This window comes from Oenanthe melanoleuca, chromosome 6 (assembly GCF_029582105.1).
Source record: "Oenanthe melanoleuca isolate GR-GAL-2019-014 chromosome 6, OMel1.0, whole genome shotgun sequence".
Lineage (NCBI taxonomy): Eukaryota > Metazoa > Chordata > Aves > Passeriformes > Muscicapidae > Oenanthe > Oenanthe melanoleuca.
In genome coordinates, this window is record NC_079340.1 from 15793861 (window position 1) to 15818373 (window position 24513).

The 24513-nt window shown below is 45.4% G+C and overlaps 1 protein-coding gene across 1 annotated transcript in view; it reads right to left on the reverse strand.

Annotated features, from left to right (window-relative positions):
* TLL2 (tolloid like 2) overlaps positions 1 to 24513 on the reverse strand; it is an 83766-nt gene that overhangs the window by 40797 nt on the left and 18456 nt on the right. Inside the window, exon 2 of the mRNA XM_056495419.1 lies at positions 12623 to 12733. Within this exon, the coding sequence (XP_056351394.1) occupies positions 12623 to 12733 (111 nt within the window). The remainder of the gene's footprint in view (positions 1 to 12622; positions 12734 to 24513) is intronic.

A 24513-nucleotide genomic window follows, 5' to 3' on the forward strand; every position in this document is an offset into this window, starting at 1 on the left:
AGCATGCCACCAAAACTATTCTGTTTGCAGCTCCCTTGCACCACTAGCACAGGCAAAAGATGTGCAACCTGAAGGAAGAGCAGGAAGCAGACTCCATTCAGCACCCTTACTTCCAATAGCAGAGGGTGGGACTGAAATGTGAAAGACCTGAAAATGTGTCTTCTACAAGATGCAATTTAGGATTGAGGGTATTTATTGCTGTGCATGTTCTGGTTTAGTTTTTTTGCTTAAGTCCAGGTAGTCTGAACCACCAAGGGGGGGGACAACCAGATCTCTTGCTCACTAAAGCTTCTGTGCTTCTTCCACTTGTTTATGGACCACGAAGGGGTTCTTATCTGAAAAAAGGAGAGGAAAGCCAGGCAAAGCAGTGAAGCAGCCTGCTGGTGAATCAGAGTGCAGGTAGCTGGCCCAGAAATACCCACCACCCTCCTACTGGGTCCATTTAAGACCTCAAAGCTGCTTGAGGGGCAGGTGACTTCCAAAACATTTTAGCACCATCCATCTTTGAGCTTTCATTGGAAAATGCTACTCTGAGGCAAGATGAGTTACCCAGCTGAAAACAAAGGAGAAACATCAGTCTAGCCTGAATCAAACTTCTTTTTCAAATTATGCCTATCTATAATGTTAGTCTAAAACCCAACTAGTGACAATAGGAATTGTAGTTGTCCTATTGCAGACTGAGAACACAGAATATTCTTACACAGGAAATTGGATGGGATGAAGCTTGTAACACCTCTCTTTTTTTCAAACTGTAAAAGTTCCCATTAAAATCAAAACCATTTTCAGAGCAGGTCCAAGCCAGGATAATTTTTCCTCTCCAGACTAATGAAGAATCTTTTCATGTTCATGGAGTTTTCCTTTCTCTTTCCCGGTTGCTGTCCACACAGGGAAGGGATTCCACAGCTGAACTCTGAAGGCAGCTACCACCCATATGCTCATTCCCTCTGCTGAGCACAAAGGAGTCCACAGTGACCACTGAGGATTTTGACAGATTTTCCAATTTTTCTGATTTAGCAGTGAGTAACTTGGCTGTGCACATAATTATTTGCTCTCAGGTGAATCGAACCGCAGCAAGACTTTTTCTAATCCATCTTACTGTGGAGAAAAGGCCATTTCAGAGCTGGGTTACAACACAGTGATAAAAAAAATACTTTTGAAAAATTAACAATTTCACTTCCCCTACCCATGCCTTAGAATACCCTGCTTCACTCAATATACAGGCTATTCACATGCCATGGCTTAGAGACTGGATTTCAAACAGAGCCTGCAATGAAGCACCAACAAAAACAAGTAGTGCAGTTAACATTAAACACTAGCCATTCTTCAGAGTTTCAGTTCTGGTGAGTTCATATTATGACCATCAGTGAAGTTCCTGGAAAAACACTGTAAGTCAAACATTGTTACATGCAGTTTTTAACTTCATTAACCAGTGGTCAAGAACTGTTTAGCAAAGGAAAAAACTTTATTTCACTGGGTTTTCTAAGCACAGAAAAAGTGATGATTTTATTAAAACAATTTCTGCTGGGAAAATGCATTCAGAATGCAGAACAGATGTTTCCCAGAGCTGGTGGAGAGTCTATAGCAAAAGCCTTTCATAAACCCCCATACCCTGGAGATCTGAGCAAATGATTTGAGATATATCCTTCAGCATTTCCTGTCAGTGGAAGAGCTGAAGTTCCCTCAATTTACTTAAAGAAAAATAAATTAAAGAAAGGAAGAATTCTGAACCCCAAATTCCCTGCAGGAATCTGTTTTTCATATTCAGAGTAAGCTGACTAGCTGCAATAACTCAGGAGAGTCCCAAGGTCCAGAGGCTTGACAGGCAGATGTGTCATCCCCTCATCAGCTGTGAATGCTTGTGCAGGGAAGCAGGACACTGGCCTCACAGGGAAGTTCATGAGAGGAGGAAGGTGAGCACAGCTAAGCAAACCCAGGGCTGCCACAGACATGAGCTGCAAAGCACTTAATGGACCAAGATCTGCTGGCCAGCTGTATTTGGAGTGGAATGGCAGGCAGAGCAGAAGTGCAGGCAGCACCATTCCCAAACACCCTGCATTTTCCCTGGATTCTCCCTGCTCTTCTGGAAGTGTAAGATATTGTGATGCATCTTTCTTTTAAAGAAGCATTGCAAGAAAGGGGACAATCTGACCCAACCTCTCCACCAACCTTTCAACTGAGACTTAATGCTTAAGGGGATCAACATTCTCTGGATAAAAGGAAGGACTGAGGAGACTGAAGGGGGTCTTTCCTTGTGGGATGTAGCAATCACTTCTGTTCCCTAGGGTAAAAAGACAGATAAATGAGAGGTAAAATTAAGAAAAAAAAGTTTCCTACAACCTGTGTCATCTCACTGGTTTATTCCAATGAGAAAGAGCCCTGCAAGTACAATGCTTTTACATAGGCAAGTGAAAATGGAAAGCTAAAGTGAGCACATGAGTATTTTGGCCATGTGCATGTCTCTGTTGTCTATCCAGGTCCCCACACATGGTGTAAGACTTCTCCCCTCCCAGTATATAAATCGAGTAGTGCATAGTACCAACTATCCCCATCCCCTTGCACTGACTTCTTGTCAATCTGATGGGTCAAGATCTACTTGCAACAAGTGTCTGCCTCACTGTTACATTCCTCTCAATTCACAAAAAACCACCCTCCCTCCCTGTCTCCCTTTTGGAAGGAAAGATAAACAAGTGAACTTGCAGGCAATAAGGAAACTGTAAGAGCTGGCTTGGGTTCACCCACTGCAGTCCTAGCAGACAGTACCAACCTCACAGCCCCCCCTGGCTGACATTCCTTTCCTTCTGACCTGCAGAGTGTAATTTCTTCAGCCTCAGTGCACCCCAGGCTGCTGCAGAGAGGGCCATGCACGATTCCCTGTGCTGCCCTGCAGCATTCCCTGCCCTGCTCCAGCTGTGGCTTCCAGGGAGAGCCCAGGGCTCTCAGCAACCCAGCCAGGCTGCTCCTCCCCTCCAGCCCTCCTAATCCTCTTGTTTTCCCCTACCTTGTTTATACTGGATAAAAATTAACTCAAAATGAAAACACTCACATGGGAAGCTAAGTTGTAATTGAATTAAAACTCCTTTCACTAAGAATGTTTTGTGCCACTAGAGAGACCTTTCTTCCACTTCACTTTCTGCCTAGACATTCAGACACTCACAGTCCTGGAGCTTCTTGGAGAGTTTTTGGTACTTTCTTATGCCCTGGGAGCCTGAACCATGTTTAACAGGTAGTTGAGCAGCCTAAGCAGATATTGCTGAAACACCTCATTGCTTGGTTACCTACCAACTCCACCACAGCTCATTTAAAGAACACCTGAAACCACCTGCCAAACCAGGGAAACTGAGGCAGCACAGAGGCTGGAAAAGTGGGACTTAAAACACTTTGGCAGCACAAGCCACATGTAGCCACTGTTAGGTAACCTCAGAGCATCTCCCTGCCCATGGTGTTCCCTGACTGCTTGGTGAAACAGGTGCCCAAACCACTTGGTGTCATTAGAAGAGCTGTGGGGGAGCTGAGGACTCAGGGCAGAGGCACTTTCCCCACGGAGCAAGTGCCCCAGCTGGGGCTGGTGGAGCTGCCCTGTCCTTCCAGGGACAGCTGCAGCTGCCAGGGGGATCAGGTCCCAAACCCACCCTAGCACACACTGACTCCAGGACTCAGCAACAACTGAAGAAAAGGAGAGGCTAATCCCCTCCCTAACACTGCCTGATGCATCTCACACTCCCTTTTTCTCTCTAGGAAGTGGAACTGCAAGATAATCTGAATATTTCCTTTTGCTTCTGATCTTTGCCCTGGAGAAACTTGTTACCCATTCCCTGGGGCTGTCCAAGTCACCATCTGGCCTCAGAAACACAACAGCAAACACAGTCCAGTGTTCCAGCCTAAAACTAATTTGCTTTCTTTCCCCTCTTGACAGCTGAATAAATACTTTGTCCTCACCATTTGAAAAGGGAGCTGCAGCAAAGGGGTTTTGTCCACTGCAGCTACAAGCATCAGCCTTGTCTCCAAATTAAGCCTGAACAAGTGGCTCAAAGTGAACACATTTATTCCACAAATGTAACCCCTTTCTGCTCAGAATCAACCACGAGCACTTTACAGCTTGTAATTTATTTGGTTTTTGCTATTGTCCAACAAGCCATTTTGGCAATTGATTGTTCCCTGGATCTTCCAGACATTTTTCTGACCCGTGTAAGCGACTTTTATTTTGTGGACACAGCAACATTCCTGCTTGAAAGTAGAGAGCCTGAGGGTCAAGACAACCCAGCCAGTCTTTCAGAGTGACCATCCTGCAGTGACTGCTCTCAGAGCTTATCAGACCCTACTCCCTCTTGGACTGTTTCTGCCTCCAAACTCATTTGCCTAAAACACTCTCAGAAATGACAAGGCAGCTTAGGCAATGGAGGGAAATGCAATTTTTCATTTGAGCAAATATTCAAGGAAATTAGGCATTTGCCCAGCTCTGAAGCACAAATGCATGATTTAGTCAATTCCACAGTTACTGGCCAAGCACTGTCGAATTTTACAATTAGGGTAATGGATTTAACTTTCAATGTAATTTCCATATGGATAAACTGATCTCCTCAAGTACATTTGCCCATGTGTTCCCTTCATCACAGTTAATTAATATAAAGCTATTTAATAACCTCCACTTAAACACAAAAGAGCATTCAGACTCTTCTGGCACCAGTAAAAGGAACAGCCTCCAAATGTGACACACCAGCTGTAGACGAGAGCAAAAGAAAATTTAATTAAGAGCGATCAAGAGCACGACAGTTGCAAACAGAAATCAGATGTTATAAATGCTCCTACATGGTGATTACCCCAGCTCCAGAAAGGGTTAATAGTGCCAACCAGTACCAGCTCCCAGGTGCTTCAGATGTGCCCAAGAGACCTCTGAGGATGGGGAAAGCAGTGGGGCTGGGATCCAAAACCTGGCAAAGTTAAGCAGGGAGCAGCAGGGATTTGGCATCATCTTGCAGGAAAACTGCAGCAGCTATGCCCAAAGCTGGTGGTGGCACCAGGCTGAAGAGGAAGAAAGTATAGAAACAGGCTGTTTGGAAGCAGCTTCAACCATGGCATCAATGGATAGTTTCTGCAGATGATTTTAAATAATGTTAATTGCTCATTAACAAAATCCTTGCTATTTAATTTCTGAAGTGCAGCATTTGACAAGAGTGTTACTGAGTTACTTGCCTTCCTGGATGGTTTCTGAAAGAAGCATATGAATTGTGACTCACAAGATAAGCACAGCTAAAGTTTCCACTAGGAACGAGTAAGTGGCAGAGTTTGAAATAGCAGAGGATTTTTGTTACAATGGAGAAAGCTTTATTATTTGGATGGATTCATTTGAGCAATATTGCAGAGTTCATAAAACCACTGAAAAAAAAACTGCATAAGGCTGAACATTGACTGCACAGCAGAAATCAAACCTCTTATTTTGACAGGTGGAAGGCCACCATCCAGAAAACTTGATTTCAGGGAAGAGTGCATTTACAAAACAAACTTTGCATGTGACCAGCTGCCACTGAGAACTTAGACAAGAGGAAAAAGAACATCTTAGTCCACAGGAAATGTGGAGCAAATAACAGGGCTGTGCTCTGCCCATTCAGGTGTACTCAGCACCTGTTTGTTGGGACTGTCTTCACCTGCCCTGCAGAACCTTGATCACAAGGCAAGGGGGAAAAAAAGATAGATTTCATTTCTGTTGGTCACAAATCTGGAACACCACAGCCACGTGTGTAAAGGAACACTGCAAGCCCACCAGTCCCACCTGGTTTCAAAGCAATGAGCCATACTGGAAAGACCCAAGCTGAAAGAAAATCAGAGCCTGCATATCTGCTGGTGAATAGGTGGAGTAAAGGCTCCAGCACCTCTTGTTGCTACTCAGGCAGATCACAAGCAGCACTCACTGCACAGGAGGCACTGACAACAGGCAGGTGTGGCCAATAATCTGAATTCCCCACTCCTGACAGCCATGCTGTCCTGACTCAGGGTTTCTTCCCAACTCTACAAGGGAGATCTGTCCCTTTTGCACATATACACACTCCATGCTTTGCATCTTGACTTGATCACCTTCTCTCCTACCAGCAAGCACCAGACTGGCAGATTCTAGTTCTGCGACTAAAAAAAGTGCATCTCTGAGATGAGAAAAATCCCTCTCTATAATTTCCAGAAAAGACTTCAAGCTGGCACTCAGAAATCCATAAAGAAAAGCATTTGGTGTGAAAATATCAAACCTAAAGATAGGCATTTTCTAGTGGAAGAGTCTTAACTACAAGGGGAATTAGAAGGTTCACCAGCTAAGGGGATGGGATTTCTAGACAGTTATCTTTATGCTGGAGAAAATCAGACAAGTCTGAGAAGGTTGCAATAGGACTGTAAGACTCTGGGCTGGGAGAAGAAAAAGCAGTATCTGCTTTTCTGCAGAGACATCACTGGCTTATTGGACAGAAGTGCAGATTTGGGACAGGGGTAACTCAGAAAAGCAGAGTGAACAAGAACACTCTCAGCCCTAGAGGACTCAGTTCTTCCAAAGGGGAGCTCCTGCTTTGCCTTAGCAAACTACAGAACTGTGGGAAATTCATTTCATGGTTGTCTGCTCTGGTAAAACCCCTGTTTGAATCAACTCATAGAGGTAAACATTTGGGCTAATCATAGGAAAATCATTTGGCACAGCTAACCAAACCTCAGCATCAGGCCAGGCTCTAGGCACCTACCTTTCCACTCCTGAGGCTCCTCTTCCTGTTAAAATGTGCCTGGATTGCAGAGGCATCCCCAGAGTGCACCTCAGGTGCTGTGGAAAACTGAAAGGAGGTATGCAGACAGCTGGACAGAGCCCTCAGACAGGTCTGCTGGAACAAGGATGCTCCTCTACTCACACAGGAGGAAGCAACCTTCACTAAAATCTCCCAGGGAAAGAGCAGACCCCTGCAGAGAGCTCACAGATGTGGGTTATGTTACAGCATGCACATGGTTATTGCATTGCTCCTGGCCAATTATGACCAATACAGCTCAGGTTAAGTTAGCACAACCCACAGACTTGCTCTAAGCCTAAATGAATTAAAGGCTGAGCTCCAAGCAGCCCTAAATGACTCTGTGGTTCTGTGCAATCCAGCAATGCTGAAGTCCACTCCTACCCTGAACCAAGTGACACTACAGTAGAGCATCAAATATGAGTTACAAGGGCAAGACCACCTGAGTTTGGCAAGCATGTGTCAAGTCAGCTGAATTTAACAGTCTTGCTTTCAAATCCATAAATCAGATCTTCCCTGGAATCTCAGTTAGTCACAGTCTAAACCCTGGATTTTGCAGTCTTCTAGAAGTATATTTTGCACTAAGTTAAATTTCACTAGAAACACAAGAGCAGCATTGAAGAGGACTCAAGTAATGTGCAGCACTATTACTGCCACAGCCCCTACCCTGAGGAAGCTCTCACAAAGTGAAACAGCAGGAACCCTGCCTGTCACTGCCACCAGTACCTTAAGGATTCCACTGGAGAAGTCCTGCTCTCAGGCTGAGGTTAAGCAGCACAACTCTCAGCAGGAGAGCTGCACTCCAGCAGCAAGCAAACCCAGCTCACATGGGAATCCATGCCTTTCCTCAAGAATGCAACCAGAGACAGTGACCATGAGCATCTTCACACAAGAACAAGCAAAGCATGCTGCTGCAGACAGGCCCTTGTGCAGATGTGGTGAGGAAGCAAAGCAGCTGCCTGCACCTTCACTGCACACTCAAGAACAGCAGAGCTGTGCCAATGAACCAGGGCCCTGCTCTTAAGACAAGGTTTAATGCAGAACTCCTGTCTGCCTCCTTTGTCAGAGAATTGCTTGCATGAATTTGCTGTCAGAGCCTCCAGCCCCTGACAGTGGCCTCTGTCTCTCCTGATTTCAGCAGAGAGCCTGGGTTCAAATACATCCCTCTCCCAGCTGCACTGCTATTTGGAGCAATACTCCAGCTAGAAAAGTTGCTCATGGGATTTCTTCTGCCAGTCATTTGTGGCAGTGTGAAAGGCTCAGGATGAGAGGTGAAGAAAACGTGTTTTGACTGTTCTTGAAAAGCATTCTTGGTGCCAGTGGGAGATGGAGCCAGCCTTCAGCAGCAAGCCCAGCACAGCATGGCACCAGAGAGGGCAGCCAGACTCCCCTGGCTCCTGACCTGCTGCTGCCAAACCCTGAACAGACAAACCTTTCAGGACTAGAAACTGTCTCTATGATACAAAGATCAGGTGAAGGGGTAATGTATCAGAAAAGTCCTCATAATCCCTAAAATGCCAAAAAAAACCTAAATCAAGCCAGCTAGTATTAAACAGGCACATACCTCTAAGAGGCATGGCAAGAAATAATTCTTCCTCTGTGGTTGGTGCTTCAGCAGATAATCACCTTGTACAGTGGGCTCATGTGGGTCCAAAAGAGAGGTGATACTGTGCAATTTCCCAGCCTGCCTCTGGATTATCTTTTTTCCCATTGCAGCAGATGAATCCCCAAAGCTTTCAGTCAAATTTCTTCTACACTAAATTATATTGTAACAGCAAATATTTTCACTAGAGTTAAAAAAAAAAAAACAAACCGCCAAGAAACTTTTAAAATGCGAGCTTTTTGAAAAATCTTTCATCAAAGTGATTAGGAGTTGTGATGCATGGGCTTGCTGAGATAGCACTCACTGGCAGATCCCCAGGTAACAGATTCATTTCATTATGCTCTGAGCCATTACTGTCTCTCTACAGGTCCAAATCCTAAGGGCATCCATTTCAACACCACTGCATGAGAACACCTGATTTTCACAGTAAACATAACATCTAAACTCAATCCCACAGAAACAGAGACAGAGAGGCAGCTAAAACCTGCATTTTAACAATGTGCCTCATTGTTTGCCCCTTCTTCTAGCTGGAAAACATTTTTAAGGAACAGGAGAAATTCCTTGTTTGGCAGATTTTATGTGTATTACAGATGGTGATAGCAGTGTGAGCAGGTGACGTGGAGGACATAGCTTGGTCTGCAAGATTTCTTAGAATATAAAGCAACAAACAAAAAGATCACAAGCAAGTCTGAGTTTAGGACTTAGCCAATGAGGGGGAAAAAAATTCTGGTTTAGAAAATTAGAAAAATCTTTTGTCAACTCAAAGAAAGGTCAAATGTTCAACGTTAAACAGCTCTTTTGCCAGATCACTAATTAGAATAAAACTATGTTTCAGGTAAAACAGAGCTGAGGTTGAGAGACCTGTGGAAAGGAGCCCAGAAGTCATGTAATGATCACAATCTAAAATTGGGTTGGACGACAGCACTTTGGAAAAAACCTTCAGGGAAATCAGGAAAGGGTCTTGAAAATAAATGAATTAGTTGGTAGCTCTGAGCCCTCTTGGTAGAGCACATCTCCTGGCATTCACTCACAGTTAATCTCCACTGCAAATATCCTCTACTAACTCACACAGCTCAGAGCTGGAACCAAGATCAACGTGCAGACTTCTCACAACTACCTGGATTAAATGGGCTCCACTCACCACCACCATGCCTGCCTTGCCCTCCACAGGGTCTGAAGAAAACTCCACTTGTATGAATGCATCAGAGAAGGATGCTTGCACACAAAATGCTATTGAAAACCTACTGCAGTTTTCAATGCTTGACTGATAAATACTCTTCCTGATGATTTTTTAGGAAGGAAGCTCCTTAGGAGCAGATGAGACTGCTCACATGAGTAAGGATTATCAGGCCATAGGCTGCAAGGCTTTAAGCACATAACACAAGAGGTGCTAATTCCCTGTGTAATGTCAGCTCCCAATGTGACCACAAACACAAAAGAATCCAGGGTATACTGGACAGAGAAACCCAGACAAAGCCAAAGAACAACATCATTGCTGGAGCACTGAAGTAAGGTACCAAGGAGACAGCCACCCCTAAAATCCACATGAGCAGTTTTTGAGGGGATGGCCAGAGAGTTCTGAGCCAGCATTCCCCAGAGGAAAGGAACCATGATCCTGCTCTGTGCCTTTACCAAGGAGACAATGCTATTTGGTCCACTGCTTTCAGATACTAGGAATAAAACACTGACTCCAATATTTGCTGAGAAAATGCTTGGAAACACTGAACTTCAGGGCATTCTACTGTCAAGCAGGATCACAAATCCTTAGTTTCTGAAACATGACCATGGTGTTTCTTCAAGCAGGAAATTAATGGAGAAAACAAGCCTGAAGCACACTCATGCTGTGAAATCAAGCTCAGGACAGAGATCTGTGGCAGAACCCAAGCAGTCTCTGGTTCCCTGCCCCTCTCTCTCTCAAGGACCCAGAGAAGCACCTGGCTATTTGCTAGACAATGACTGGGAGAGGGTGAAGAAGGGGGAAACTTGAAACATCTGACAGTGTCTGTCTTTACCAGCCAAGGCAAAGCTTTTCCTCAAGCCATGAAATGTCACTGGATCCAGAGGACCATGTGTCCCATCACTCCTAAGTACCTGGGAATCCCAATCTTCCTGCAGAGCTGAGAGCTGCAGATGCTCCACACAAACTATCAGGGTGCACACCTATCAACACCCAGCAGTGTCAAATGGCACAATTTTCCCTTCTCCTCCCAGCTGAACAGCATTTTCTGGGAACAGGGGAACAACACTGGGCAAGAAGAATGCCTAGCCTAATACCAGGTTCAGGACTGCAGCTCCCAGGGAGGAAGAGCCTGTGTGTCTGTATATAGGTATTAAGTACTTCCTCCACTATACAACTAATCCGATTAACAGCTTTAGGAAACTCTGAAATGTTATCATTCAAGAGGTTCCATTCATAAAGGGTCTTAGGCTGTTTCTGTACAGAGGTTGCATTCTTCCCATTGGAAATAAAGCAGGGAGTAGGATTTTCTCCCGGGGAAGAATGGAGCCCAATCCCCACCATGCTGAAGTAGGCCACCCTCTTACAATTCACATGAGTGTCAAACAAGCCTCACAAGAGAAAAATCAACCCTTCCTGCCCCTGCAGGGAGCCCCTCACAGGGCAGGTGACCACAGAGATCCCTCTGTGTGTGCTCTGCAGAAAGCATCACAGTCCCAGGGGCTGCCCATTTGTCAGCTGCACTCCCAGGGGTACAAATGAAGCCTGCTAGCGATGAGGACAAGGGAAAGAGAGTGAGGTGACATCTCCATTCACCCAAGGCAAAGCACTGTAGGATGCACCACTAAAAAGTGCAGGGAAGAGACTGGCTGAACCACACCACATGAGCCCTGGCTGTAAGAGACCAGTGCCAGCATTATGTGATACAGATGTGAGCTATAAAATCCAGTTCATTTTCCAGATGGCACAAGCCTGGCACCAGTGCCAAGTGAAAGAAATGTGCTAGACAGGACAACTGAAAAAGTTACCAGAGAAAACTGATACATTCAAACACCATCTGACTTTGCTTTCCCAGCAGTGTCCTCATCTAACTTCAGGAATCAACAAAGGGATGTAATGAGATTAATGCTGCCTGTCCCACTTAGTTCTCATTTTCTAACAGATCTTCTTTTCCTAATAACTACCACCTAGGAATGTGTGACAGCCAAAACCATGATATGAATGGGCTGAGTGACATGGCAATGCAGGACAATGGCATTGCCAGGGAGCTGCCCATAATCTGAAGAACTGGAAAGCCCTTTGCATCCAGCATCTCAGTTACACTGACAATTAAATATGCCTGTGTTGGATGTGTTGTCTTTCACACTCATCCCAATAGGAAGCTGGACCACTCATGCCCAGAACCAGACCTACATACATAGATGCTCTGAAGCCAAGGAAAGAGAACCAGCCACCAGGGCTTTCAGATGGTATATGAGCTGAGTTGCACAGGGATCAGGTGAATATACAATTTCAGTGATTTTTGCCTCTACCCATCCTCTCACCCTACTTGCTAACCTAGAGGCAGAATAGCAAAGAAAAACAGAAGTTGACTCTGATGTTGTCTCCCTCTGGTACCTCTCAGAGCTCAGACTTCCAGCTAGTTCTCTCTTGCAGCATAAAGTGAACTAGAGGGAAAAACACTGTGGGGAGCCCTCTGAACCAGCTGCAGAGTGTTTCAGAGACTGTCAGAGCTGGAGTCCAGTCAGAGCTCCTGAGTCAAGAAACAACTTTGGTCTGGCATGAGACTGAGTTTACACTGAAGTTGCACAGGGAGACAAAATGAGCATGGGCTTTACAGAAAATCAACACAATTGTTAACCTATTTTGATTAGAATATCACTTCTAGGGCAGTCTGTATGCACAACTGCAGTGGTTTTTACTAGACAGACAGCTGAAAAAATGTTTTATTCCACTAAGATCATACACTGAAAAGAAAAGGGGGCACAATAAGAGTCAGAACTCCTGACAAACTGAGTGGCCCAACTGCAAACACATTTCCTTAAAAATTATCAAAAAGCTATTTCCTCATAGAAAGAGACCAGTGCTATAAATCTGATAATCTCTTTCAGACAAGATAGGATTTGGCTACATCAAACTGTGACTTGTTTTTTACTAAACAAAGCTCAGAGTAGGATCCCACCCTCAGTGCCATAACTGAGCTCTGCAGGCACTGCCCAGGCTGTGGGAACAGCACCACGAGTGCAATGGAAATCCCCCTCCCTAAGCACAAAACCAGGTGAGAGAAGGCACCACCAGCAGGGCTGCCCTTACCTGAAGTGTGTCTTGCGTTGCCATCTGAGTGCTTTGTTAAGTCAACAGTTCTGTCTATTTGAAACAACTTCAGATCATCTTCATCTAAAGCGATATCTCCCCAAAAGGCAGCTGGAGAGAAACAAAGTACAATTAGTTGAGTTTTCATTTTGGAAGGAAGGTCCAGGTCCCATCTGGCTTGTATCACACCTAAAAGGCAATGACTTCATGGACCAGAAAAAGGCCAAAGGCTGCAGTTCTAAAGGCAGAAACAGTAAACTTCAGTGGAGATAGGTGACAGCAGGTACATTAATTCACAGCACAGATCCACCAAAATGAGGTGATTAGCTGGGATTCCTTGTGCCACTCATTGATAGAGGTGTGACTGTCAGCAAGGTGGTGTTCACTCATCAAAGCCTGCACTGTCCTATTTCCTGTGAAGGCACCAGGCAAGTCACAGCTCAGATCCTTACAGGTGTTGCACTGCACCATCCCCAGGCAAACACTGTGTGTGTGAGCCTGGAGGGCAGCACTAAAGCACTCGAGCTCAGCAGTGTCTATCTGCAGGCTGCAGGACCTCACACACACAGACACATTGCCTTGGTCCCAATCCAGCCCGAGAGCCAGCCTACCATTCCCACTTCACTAGAGAAACACCACTTATTTGTCTCCTTGCGGATCAGTTCCCTATATTTCAGTTTGCAGAGTTTTCAATTTTGTAGAAATCTTTGAATTTCAGTCAGAAATCAGCAAAAGTCAGCAAAACCCAGATCACTTGACGTTCACAACTCAGAGGAACAGACTAGAAACCAATTGAGTGGAAAAAATCCTACCCCTGGAGTATCCTGGCTGAGTTGATGCTGCACAGTGTATAGGTAGCATTCTGAGAATTTGAACAAAATAAACACAGGTAATGAGGCAGTTGACCAAGCCTAGCAGATCTTTCAGAGATAAACAGATTACAAACAGAGCTCTTAAAACTCATTAACTTATACAAGGAGCCTATACAGGCTGATGAAAAAGAAACTACTTGCCCAGAACAACGTGGCAGTGAAGAGGCAGAGATGCAGGTGGCATCCCAGGCCACCCAAACACCTCCCCAGCCACGCTGGGGAAGTCATTGCTGCCACCAGCATTCCCCACCCTCTTGCCAAAGCTCCTGTCCCAACTAATTGCCACCACCCTGGGCTCTCAGTGGCTCTCTTCCACCAGTACCACCAGTTTGTTTCCCAGGCCAAGGCAGCCCATGCCAGAAGAGCTTTCAGGGCAAGCCTGCAGTGTGGATTTACACCAGGGAATTGTTACGTTCTCCTTCCCAATGGAAGGCAGCAGTTTTCTCCCAGTTCTAGCAAAGGGATCTCTTTCTGTTACAAAGCCATACATCATCCTGAAAGATAGCCCACTACAACAGCAGAATTTCCCTAGCATTTATTTCCAGCTCTCTGCAGTCCCAGCGTGCTCCAAGGGAACCATGATTTATCACAGTCCCCAACCAACTGAACAATTTTCCTTGCTGGAAGTCCCAGCTGAGAATGCTACACTGCAACTTCTCCTGTGCTGTCAAAGGCCCCTTCCTAAAGACCTGCAAGCCTGAAAGCCTGCCTCCACCCAGAGGGAGCCATCCCACAGGAAAGCCCAAGCACTTTATTTTAAAGGGTCACAAGTTCAGAGACTGCTGGCAAATGAAGCATCTCAAACCATCCCTTCTGGTTTCTTTTACTAAGTTCTCCTTTTTAATTTAATGTGGGATGATTTCCAAAAAAAAAAAAAAAAAAAAAAAAAAAGAAAAAAGAAAGAAACAAACAAAAAATATAAATCTCCAAACAGCAGGCTAACAAGCTTGGAAACCAGAGTTTCTCTTGGCAGAGCTCTGTAGTGTACACCCAGGTGCAAACTCTTAACATAGTGCAACAGCATGCCAGCTTTTCTTTGAGAAAATGCATCAATCACTCTGGGTAGTAAGAACAGAGCAGCTTTTATTGAGCTTGATGGAGCCAATATGAGAGACTCTGCTTCTCTGCTGGGCTGGTAACCTGCACCAAGCACCTGAATGCTGAACCTCAGCATTTGTCTGCTGGGCAAAGGGGAAGGATGGCTGTGCTTAACAAACAAATTCAGCACCAAAATGAAAAGAGCAGCCTGGCAAGCTGTCTGCATTCTCAGCACATTTCTCCCACAGGAAAACAGTGGACACACTGACATCTGAACAGTGTGCTGAGCACAGAGGTGCTGTGACACCAGGAAAGTATGGCAGGTGGCACTGGGACACAGAACACTTCCTTCTGGGCACAGGACAGGCACAACAGCTTTTCCAGGTGCTTCCTCCACAGCCATCAATATCTTCACAGTCCTCATTTCCCACAGTAACATTTTGGGGAGTCCTTAGCAATGTGACAGCACAAAGTCTTCTTTCTAAAAATTTCACCACTCTTCACTGCAAATCACTTCCAGCTTGCTTTCCCTCCCCCCAATGCTGCCCTTCCTTCTCCTATTCCCCACTTGCATTTTCTCCTTTCCCTGGTTCTGAGTAGCACAATCTTATTTCAGGTGAGAAAAATAATTTTGCTGTCTTTCATAAGAATTCAATTCAGAAGTGTTCAACTATTTAAAACTTTCATTTTCCATTAGAAGTGTGTTTCATCCAAGTTTTTAAAGAGGAATCTTGTACTTTCTGGGATTTTTTTCTCTCCTTCAAACACAGGTAAGGAAAAGAATAAATCACCAAAAGCTTATGGTATTCAGACATTTGTTCCTAAAAATACATCTCAACCCAAAATGTACTGCTGCAATTTGTTAAAACCAGGCTTATCTGTAACACTTCAAGACAAATTGAGCAATGTGAACCCAAGTAAGTGCCTCAGGTTTGTCTCATCAATACTCACAACTCAGACTCAATTTTCACTAAAAACTCCTTCTAACCCCTGTGTGTAGATAATAACTAAAAATTCCAACCCCTGTGTGTAGAGAATAGCTGGGCTTCCAAGCAGAGCTACCTCATGACTTGTGCCAGCACAAAATGTTGGATCCCAGAAACCTGGGATTTTGGAGCTTTCTGTGCTTTCTGGCACTGACCCCCTGTAGAACACTGCTTTTGACCTGAGGCCTGGGAGAAGGCTCCCAAATTTGAGTGATGGAGTTAAAATCACTGGTGTGTAGTTAAATAAAAGTGTGTGACTGCACATGGTGAAGGGTTTTAAATTTGAGGGTTTTAGAATATAGCAATAGGTATGGGACAAGATGGAGGATATTGGGTGTTGTTTCTTTTGATCTTCTTCCTTCTTCATGATTTCAGGTAGTAGTTTCTGGTTGGATAGCTAGTGCTGCACTGAGGGTCACAGGGGTTTGGTTACTGGGTCAAAAGTATAAAGTGTTAATTCTCTGTTTGACTGTTTAGCTTTAAGAGACCTTGTAACAAGCTAAATTCAGCTCCATTTTGCTTATTTTTTTAGCTGGTAGCTGGAAGTGTTGCTGAACTCTCTGTAGTTTAGATAAGATTTAATAATCAACCAAGCCCGAACACGAGAAAATTTGTCTCCTTTGTGTTTTTAATCCTGACTCTTCTGAAGACAGAAGAAAATTAAGACAAGCCACTAATGAAGTGGTGCAGATACCACTGTTACACAAAATACACCAGGAAGAAGTGCTGGCACAATTAACCTTGACATCTCCAGTTCTGTGAGCATCCCAGGCATGTGATGGACACAGGATGACACAGACCCAGCTGTGTCACCCCAGGGATGAGCCACACCCTGTTTGTGGCTCACAGTGCAAATCCATCCCTGAGATCAATCACACCTGCATTTCTACAATCCCCATCCCCACCCACATCTCTGCTGTCCACCATGTGCATTATGGAAAGGTCCTAGGGCACCAGTTTGTTCCTTTTGTTCAAGACTTGACTGCACCACATCCAAACAGCACAAGAGAAAAACAATGTCCCTCTCACCTGGCAAGGGCTGCTGGGCACATGCAGACATGGTAACACATCCCACCCCCTGGCAAACAGCAGTGTGACTCCTCATGCACTGCCAAAAACATGTCAAGCTATTTTTGAGCATTTGCAGAATGCTTCCCAACCTGACAGGTCTGAGTGGTGGGAGATTTAATTTTCAGGGCTGGCCATGCTCTTGTTAGGGCTAACACTTTGCAGTCCAACAATGAGAAAATAAATCAACAGATCAAAGCACGTTCCCAGCACCTCCATATTTCTTTCCTTGAAGGAAGACAGGTCTGCTGCTGAACCTGCTGCTGGCACAGGAACCCACAGAACAATATTCTGAAGTATACTAAGATTTATACCTTAGGGAAAAAACTCAGTACATTCCTCAGGGCAAAGTAACAGCTGTGTCAGAGGGAAAAGCAAAGCCTCAAAATAAGGCAGAAACCAGTGAAAGAAGACAAGAAAAAATACCAGACCAGCAATTTGTAAATAGGGCCAGATCATGAGCATCAAACACTCAAGACAAAGGAAGATGGGAAACAAGTAACTAGTAAACAAAAAGCACCAAACCTGCCACATTCAGCCTTTGTGTGGTCATCCAGACCAGTTTGTTTCTCCCCAGCAGGAATGATCAGGAGTTTCCCACTGGCCAGCTTTGGGGAGGTTCTGGTGGCACCAGCTGCACTCAGCAAGGGAGTTTGGAGTCACAGCTGGTGTCTGCCATCAGTGGGCTATCCTGGCAATAGGGACTTGGTGATTCTATCTTCAGGGGGAACTTCCCCCTGAAGATAGGGAGCACATTTTGTTTCAGAAATTGCTCTCAGTTTGTGTAGGAATATATATGAACATAGTCTGATTCTAAACAGCTACAAACATTTCAATAGCATCAAAATCTCCTGGGAATCCAAGTTCAAATCCCTATTCAGATTTCTGCAGAAACCTAAACTGCCTAAATTATCATGTGTAGTGCTCCCAAAGCACCCTCTCTTGGGAAGAGATCTGCAGGAGACCCAGTTAGGGCAGAAATCCTAATTAATATATTCGATGGATTTCCTATCCTAGAAGGTGACAATGCAGGAACAAAGAAATGCTTTGAGCTTCAGTTTGTTCAAAACTGCAAACATCCATGTGAGCCTGCACAATGCCCAGCTTTGCTGTCCCTGGACTGAATACCATGTTATTTTAACCAGGAACTGAGCAATAGAGCCTGCCAGAATCAGGTTAGGAGAAAGGTATTTTCATTTTAAAATTCACAGCTCTCCTGCTGCTGGTTACTTCCTCACTCCAGGTCTTCATCTTTCCCACTTCAGCATGGCAGCCACGCCAATCCAGTAATCTAAGAACCCATTCTGGTAAAATGAGCAGTGCAGGAGGGCATCTGTGAACACACAGAGCTGGAAATCCATGGCACAGGCAGCTGGAAATCCATGGCACAGGCAGCTGGAAATCCATGCCAGAAGCAGCAAAGCAGCTCCCTCTATGGGCCCTGAAATGGTTAAACACCTGCCTGGGGATGGGACTGTGCTGCTCAGTATTTCAGAGCACCTTACAGGTTTAAGGAAGCTGCTCCCCTGTAATGTGGGGTGCAAAACACAAGCGACTGGCTTAACCCTTTGTGTATCCATAGAAAGTAAATTAAGCTGTGGGAGCTTCAAAACACTCTGTTTTGTGCTGTAGGTGATGATGCAAGTTCCATGGCAATGCTGACATGAGGCAGGGATATGGCTGTGCATCTCTGAATTTTTCTCCCTGAAAGCTGTACACAGTCTGCAGAGTGCCTCCTGGCCACATTTTTTGTGTAGGCAGGAACAGACTTTAGGGAGAAACCATCCTGGACTCACAAACTCATGCAGTTTGAGCTCTGCCCCCAACATAGACAGACAAACATCCTCACAGCCACCCCAAAAGCAGACAAATTCACTTGGAGACTCACTCCCTCTCAAGTGAAACCAAGCTCAGCAACTCACCTGGCTTTCCTGACCAGGCAGCTCTGACCCCCTCCTGCTGCCTGATGGACACAGGCAACCTTCCTGGATCCTGTCCATTCCACCATGGCCATGATTCTCCAGCAGCTCTTGTCACAGCCTGCTCCAAGTTATTTTGGTGAAATGAAGGCAGCAGACAGAGACAAGAGCCCCAAGCTGTCTCCATCCCCTGCCAACACCTGCATCCCACACAGCTCTCAACCTCACTAGAAGTGGCAACCAGGAAACAAAACCATAACCAGATAAAAGGATTTTGTGGTCTGATGCTAAATGATGGACCCATAAACAGCACAGTGGCACTCTTTCACAGAGGAAGCCCCTTCTCCAAGTGCCTATGAAGTGACCCCTGTTAGTTCAACCTGAAAGGCAGCAATGGAAATGGAAATCCAGAATTGCTTCAGCTGCCCTTTAAGAGCAGGAGATGGCAAGGTTCTGGGTAATGAAATCCAAGAATGCTTTTGTCAATTAATTATGGAGAAAGCTGAACTACACAAGCCCCATCTCACCCCCTTCATCATTTTTGCTGCTCAATATAACTTTAATTAATCTTTCCTTTGGCAATTTGAAGGAAGGGTGAGCACGCTGCAAACACCCACTGAGTATTAAATTGATTTTCTGTTTTATAGTCCTCTTTCCTTCCCTATTGGCCAAGCTGTGATTTGTGCCCCTTCCCTTGGAGGCATTTTTTCCATGCTAATATAATCCAAAGCCCCAAGCAACAATAGCATCCAGAAAAGTAACACTTTGCACAGTCCATTGCTTCAGCACAGCCTCTGCCAGCACAGAGAAGATTCTCTCTTGCCCCCTTTTCCCCCACACCACAAAAATTCAAAGCAACCACCTCATTTCCATATCTTCATCATTTTTTGCCTAAAAAACTGACAATGTTTTTGTCCTAAGTAACTAACACATCAGGTCCCTGTAGTTTCCTGCCTGCCATTGTTAGCAGTGCATCTCAATTACCAAAGCACTAAAGGAAATCTTATTCTGCTGGCAAACACTGAGGTAGCAGGCTGCTTTGGCACTGCAGGTACCTGGACCTAAAACCAGAAGGTAGGAAAAAAAGCTCAGCTGAGGTCCCTAATACCTTGGCCCACTCTCAGCAAGACACAGCTTCCCACCCTGGGCTTGTGGGGCTGACAGCAGGATCTTCAGCACACCTCAGTACAGGGAAAGCCAAGTGCAGCCCAGCTGTGCAGCAATGGAACAAACTCTTTCCATGGGACCTTCTCCTTTGCCTTGTGGGGACCCCAGGCTCTGACTGTCACCATCATTTAAGGATGAGAGCAGCTGGGGATCACCTTCTTACCAGCATCACCCCAAGGACAGGCATGGAGACTGGCTGCCAGCAGTTTGTGTCTCAGGAATTCAGGCTCTTGTTCATCACTACTGGTTTTGGTACCATGAGTTAGGAGACCTTGACCTAAAATATTGCATGTCCCTTAGCAGCTGTCCCACAAGAATTTCTGACCCTTCTGGCCACCAGTTTCTGTCTTTTGGGAGGAGACATCCAGGTCAGACCTTTTCCTCAGGTAATTCCAATACCATGGGACTTGCCCTGGATTTATTCTTCAAATTTAAGATGAGAAGCATAATCTTAGAGATGACAGAAGAAAATTTAAGACTAAAACTCTTCTAATTTCATTTGGAATGGTTCAGTGGCTAAGCACTGTCCCCCCATTGAGCACATTTCATTTCCAATTGCATCATTTGAGCAGGGATGTTTTTCCTTCAGGTGGCCAGACACACTCAGGTGTCAAAACCTCACTGTTCTCACCTCTGCAACAGGGGAATGGTGACCCCAAACAGGCAGAAAATTCCCTGCCCACCCACAGAAGAAATTGGCTCATGGCAGAAATGAACAGAAGCAGAGCCATGAACTGAGCTGCATCCTCAGAAAAGAAAGGAGGCAAAGCAAACTTTGATTGGAGCAAACTTTAAGGCAGGCTGACAATTTAAAACCACATGGTCCTGCATGAAAGGAGGCAGTTCATGATAGATCACATCTATTCAAGGGCCAGACAAGGAAAGCAAACATAGGCTCATTTTACTCATTGTTCTTTATCCACCAACACCAGGAGAGGAGTGTTGCAGCACCGTTGGAAGGGAAAAAAGAAATGGACAGCAGGCAGGAAAGAAATGGGAGCTATTTATGGAGGATAGCTAATTTGAGCTGTTTACAGACTTTCCCTCTGAAAGCTCAGGGATGGGAGGGTGGGCAGGGAGGTGGTTTCAGCCATTAAAAATACAACGTGAGAATCCATTAATTTTCCATAGAAACAATGTCGTCACAGAAGCGAGACAAATCCGATCAGTCATGCAAATGTGCTGATGTTAAATTCTCAGGCCTGGGTGGGGAATTTGGGTTGCCAAAAACACCACAATGAAGAGATCAGAATGAGATTAGAAGCCAGAGTGGCTGCAGCACTGACAGCACGGTGGGGGCACGGGATGTAACCAAAGGCACCCCCGATCACAGCAGGGTTTGTGCCCTGAGCCAGCACAGGTCCCAGCTAAACAGACAAGAAAAAGTCATCCTTGCATGAGATCTCAGGAACTAGGCAAAGGCAACATTCCTGCTCTGCAAGCCAGAAAGGACCACAGCTCACTCCAGGGAATGAAGGTCTCAGCAACCCACAGGACTGAGCCCCAGCAACCCTCACAAGCTGCAAAGTCACAGCATCAATGAAAAGCAAGGGGTGATAGCAGAGGAAATGGGTGAGCATAACACAGCAAAACACTGGCAATTCCAGTTTTGGAGAGAACTGTCCCAAGTTTGCATCAGCACTGTCCCAGGCACATGCTGAGCTGTGATAAGTCTTAAACACAGCATTTATGTTGTGCTAATAAGGGGCAAAACAAAAAAAAAAAAAAAAAAAAAAGTTTATTTCCCCTCTGACAAAACAAACAAAAAATCCCTTAAACTAACAACCAAAGACAAAACAAAGAGACCAGCAGACTTTATCTCCTTTCTTCACCCTTCTCTATAAAAATCAAATGTTGCAAACACTCCCTGGAAGGAGATACTAGACATGAAAAACTACAGTGGCACTCTCAGCAGGAGGAGTGGAAATCACTCACCCTGGCAGGGAACACAGCTTTTCCTTGCTGTCCAGTCACCATCTTGGACTGGCCTCACCACAAATATTTAAAGGTTAAAAACAACCTTGCAAAATGAAGTGTTCCACCCCTGTAACACACAAAACATTGCTGGAGTAACACCTGGAACAAGGATGCTTTCCAGAGAGTCTTACCACTGCAAAAACAGTTCAAGGAAGCACATGAATAAAAACAAATGAGAGGCCAAAACACTTCACAAGAGATGTTCCACCCAGGTTCACCCATCAGTCAAAGTATCAGTATTTGTCATCAGGAACAGCTCTTTGGTCCACCTTTTGAGGATGCACTGGTTTTGCATTTGAAGCCTTTGGTGCCACAGCCATGGCAATCCCCCCACAAGGGCTGTTCATCTCATCAGATGGCTGCTGCTGTCCTCAAGCCTGGGAAGGGCTCAGCCCACCCATGTCTGAGAAGGGGCACTCACACCACTGTGCACTCAGGGAAACTCCCTGTACCACCAACCTGCCCAGAAAAAGGCATTTACAGGTAATTCACCTTGGCCACTGCCCTCTAGCATCGTGTGATTCAGAGAGGTGGCTTCCCCAGAAGGGGACAATCCTGCAGGACACAGTGGTGCCCCAGATGGGTACTGTGCTGGCAGCTCAGTGTAACACAGCCCAGAGCACAGGCTGCTGAAAGGGCTCTTGGTTCAGAGAGACACTTGGTTCTAGAACCCCTGATGTACCACATGCCTCTCTGGTCATTCCCTGTCTGTTTTAAACTCGTACAAGAAAAAAAAAAAACAAACCCAACAGTGATTGCCTCATCATTTATACAGAGTAAACAGGATCTCCTGTGTCCCCTTCTGTGGCTCATGAGGCTGACCCTGCTCAAATGCCTCTCTGGAACTGCACCTGTAGACACACCCAGAGCAGAGACGGAGCCAGCCTGCTCCAGCAGGCACTCTCTGCTTTGCAATGGTGAGTGCTACAAATCTGGCAGCAACACACCCCTCCACAAATGTGCACTGTGCAGACATCCCTGTGCAGCACAGAATCACAGTGAGGTCTGCATCCTGCTGTGGCTTTCCTTCAGATGGTTCTTTCTGCTGCCCCAAAACGTTCATCGCTTCCCCTTCTCTGAGTATCACTGCCACAAATGTTCTGTTCTTGTATTTCAGTGTTACTGCTCCACATCAGCTAAACTCAGTCACCCAAACATCTACAGCAACAATCACTGATTTCTCAGTGACTCCCACCTTGGTCTATCCATCACAGTTTTAGGCATGCATAAAGTCAAAGCTCCCAATATTCAAGGGCATTTTTATACACACACCACAGTGAGCATCTAGGGCTGTGTAGCAACACAGTGCTCCCCACACACCTTCAGAGCTTTAGAGTTACAGAAGCATCAGTTTTGGGTGCAATTTCTCACCACACAAAATTGCTCTCAAGATTCACACCCAAAAGGCACAGCAGCCACAGTTTTCTGTTTTCCTCAACAAGATCTCATTATGCTCTATTTATTAAGATTGCTCAGAAAGGTGTGGAATTGTGCTCTGATCAGACCTCGGAATTTTAAACTAGGTTGGTGATAGATCAGCACACAAGTGAAAGATGCTAGCAAGGCACCTTTTCTTTAACACAACTGATGCTGCACCAGCTGTGAGCAGCCACAAAAGCAGTGAAAGGTTAAGTGTCATTACCTCCATTCAAACTATTTATGCAGTAGGTACCCACGAGAAGCTGGTCTTTATTGATACATCCTTAAACGTGCTAGCTCAGTTTCAAGCACTGAAGTACATCTGGGTGAGGAGATGTTCTCACTTCCCAGGGCCAGCTGCACCCTTCCCTGGCTCCAGCACTGCTAAAAGCCTGCTCAAGAACATGCATCTGTTTCACGCATGGCTCATATGGCCAATTTAAACAGTTTCCATATGTTGCCAAAGAGCTGTGACCAAATGCCACTTGCAAATAAATGAGAAGATTGTCTGGCTTCCACAGGGAAAAGTTTCATCTTGGAGCAACAGCTCCTTTGTTCCCACGTCTGCCTGGGCTTCCCCAGCCCCTTCCACAGTCAGATGCTGCTGACCAGTCCAAACTCTGCCTCCTCCTGGGACCATTCCACTGGAGCAACACTTCACAGATCAGGGCAGGTAGACTTTGGAAAAGACCAGTGATGAACACCTCAGCATGTGGAAACCATAGAATCATACAAGAGTTTGGGTTGGAAAGAACCTTTAAAGGTCTAGTTCTAAACACTGGCAATGAACAGGGACACTTCCAACTAGATCTGGTTGCTCAGAGCCCCATCCAACCTGACCTTGAGTGTTTTCAGGGATGGGGCATCGGCCACTCTCTGGGCAATCTGTTCCAGTGTTTCATTAACTTCTATCAGGGTAACCACCTCCTGCTCCTTGTTCCAGAAAATGTTACTAACTCATAGAACAGCCATGGTTTTTGCCCAGTCCTTATCCAGCCATTGCCATTGGGCACCAGGCTGTAACTGTTGGAATTGCTTAAAGCATAAATGAAGCTCTGTGGCTCCATATAAGCTATAATTTCATGTTTGCACATGTTGCTGTGACACCAGAAGCTACCATTTCACTTCTAAAGTACACACAGTGGCTTTCTTCTCTATTCCAGCCTGCCATATTGCAGTTAGGCCACATCCAAACTAATGGTCTGTAGATGTGCAGGTGGGAGGACTGTCAGTAAGCCCTTCACCCAGGGTCACTGCTCTCCAAGAGGTAGAGTCCAGCCAGGGAAGCATGCAATAAATATCTCTGTTTGGAAATGGACAGGAAGCTATTAGAAGGATTTAAAAATTCAAAGAGGAAAGTAAACAGATGCCCCTGTTTTCCTTGTCAACAATGGCACACTGTACCTGCACCCAAGGGAAGTGCAGTGCAGAGCCTCTGCTACTGG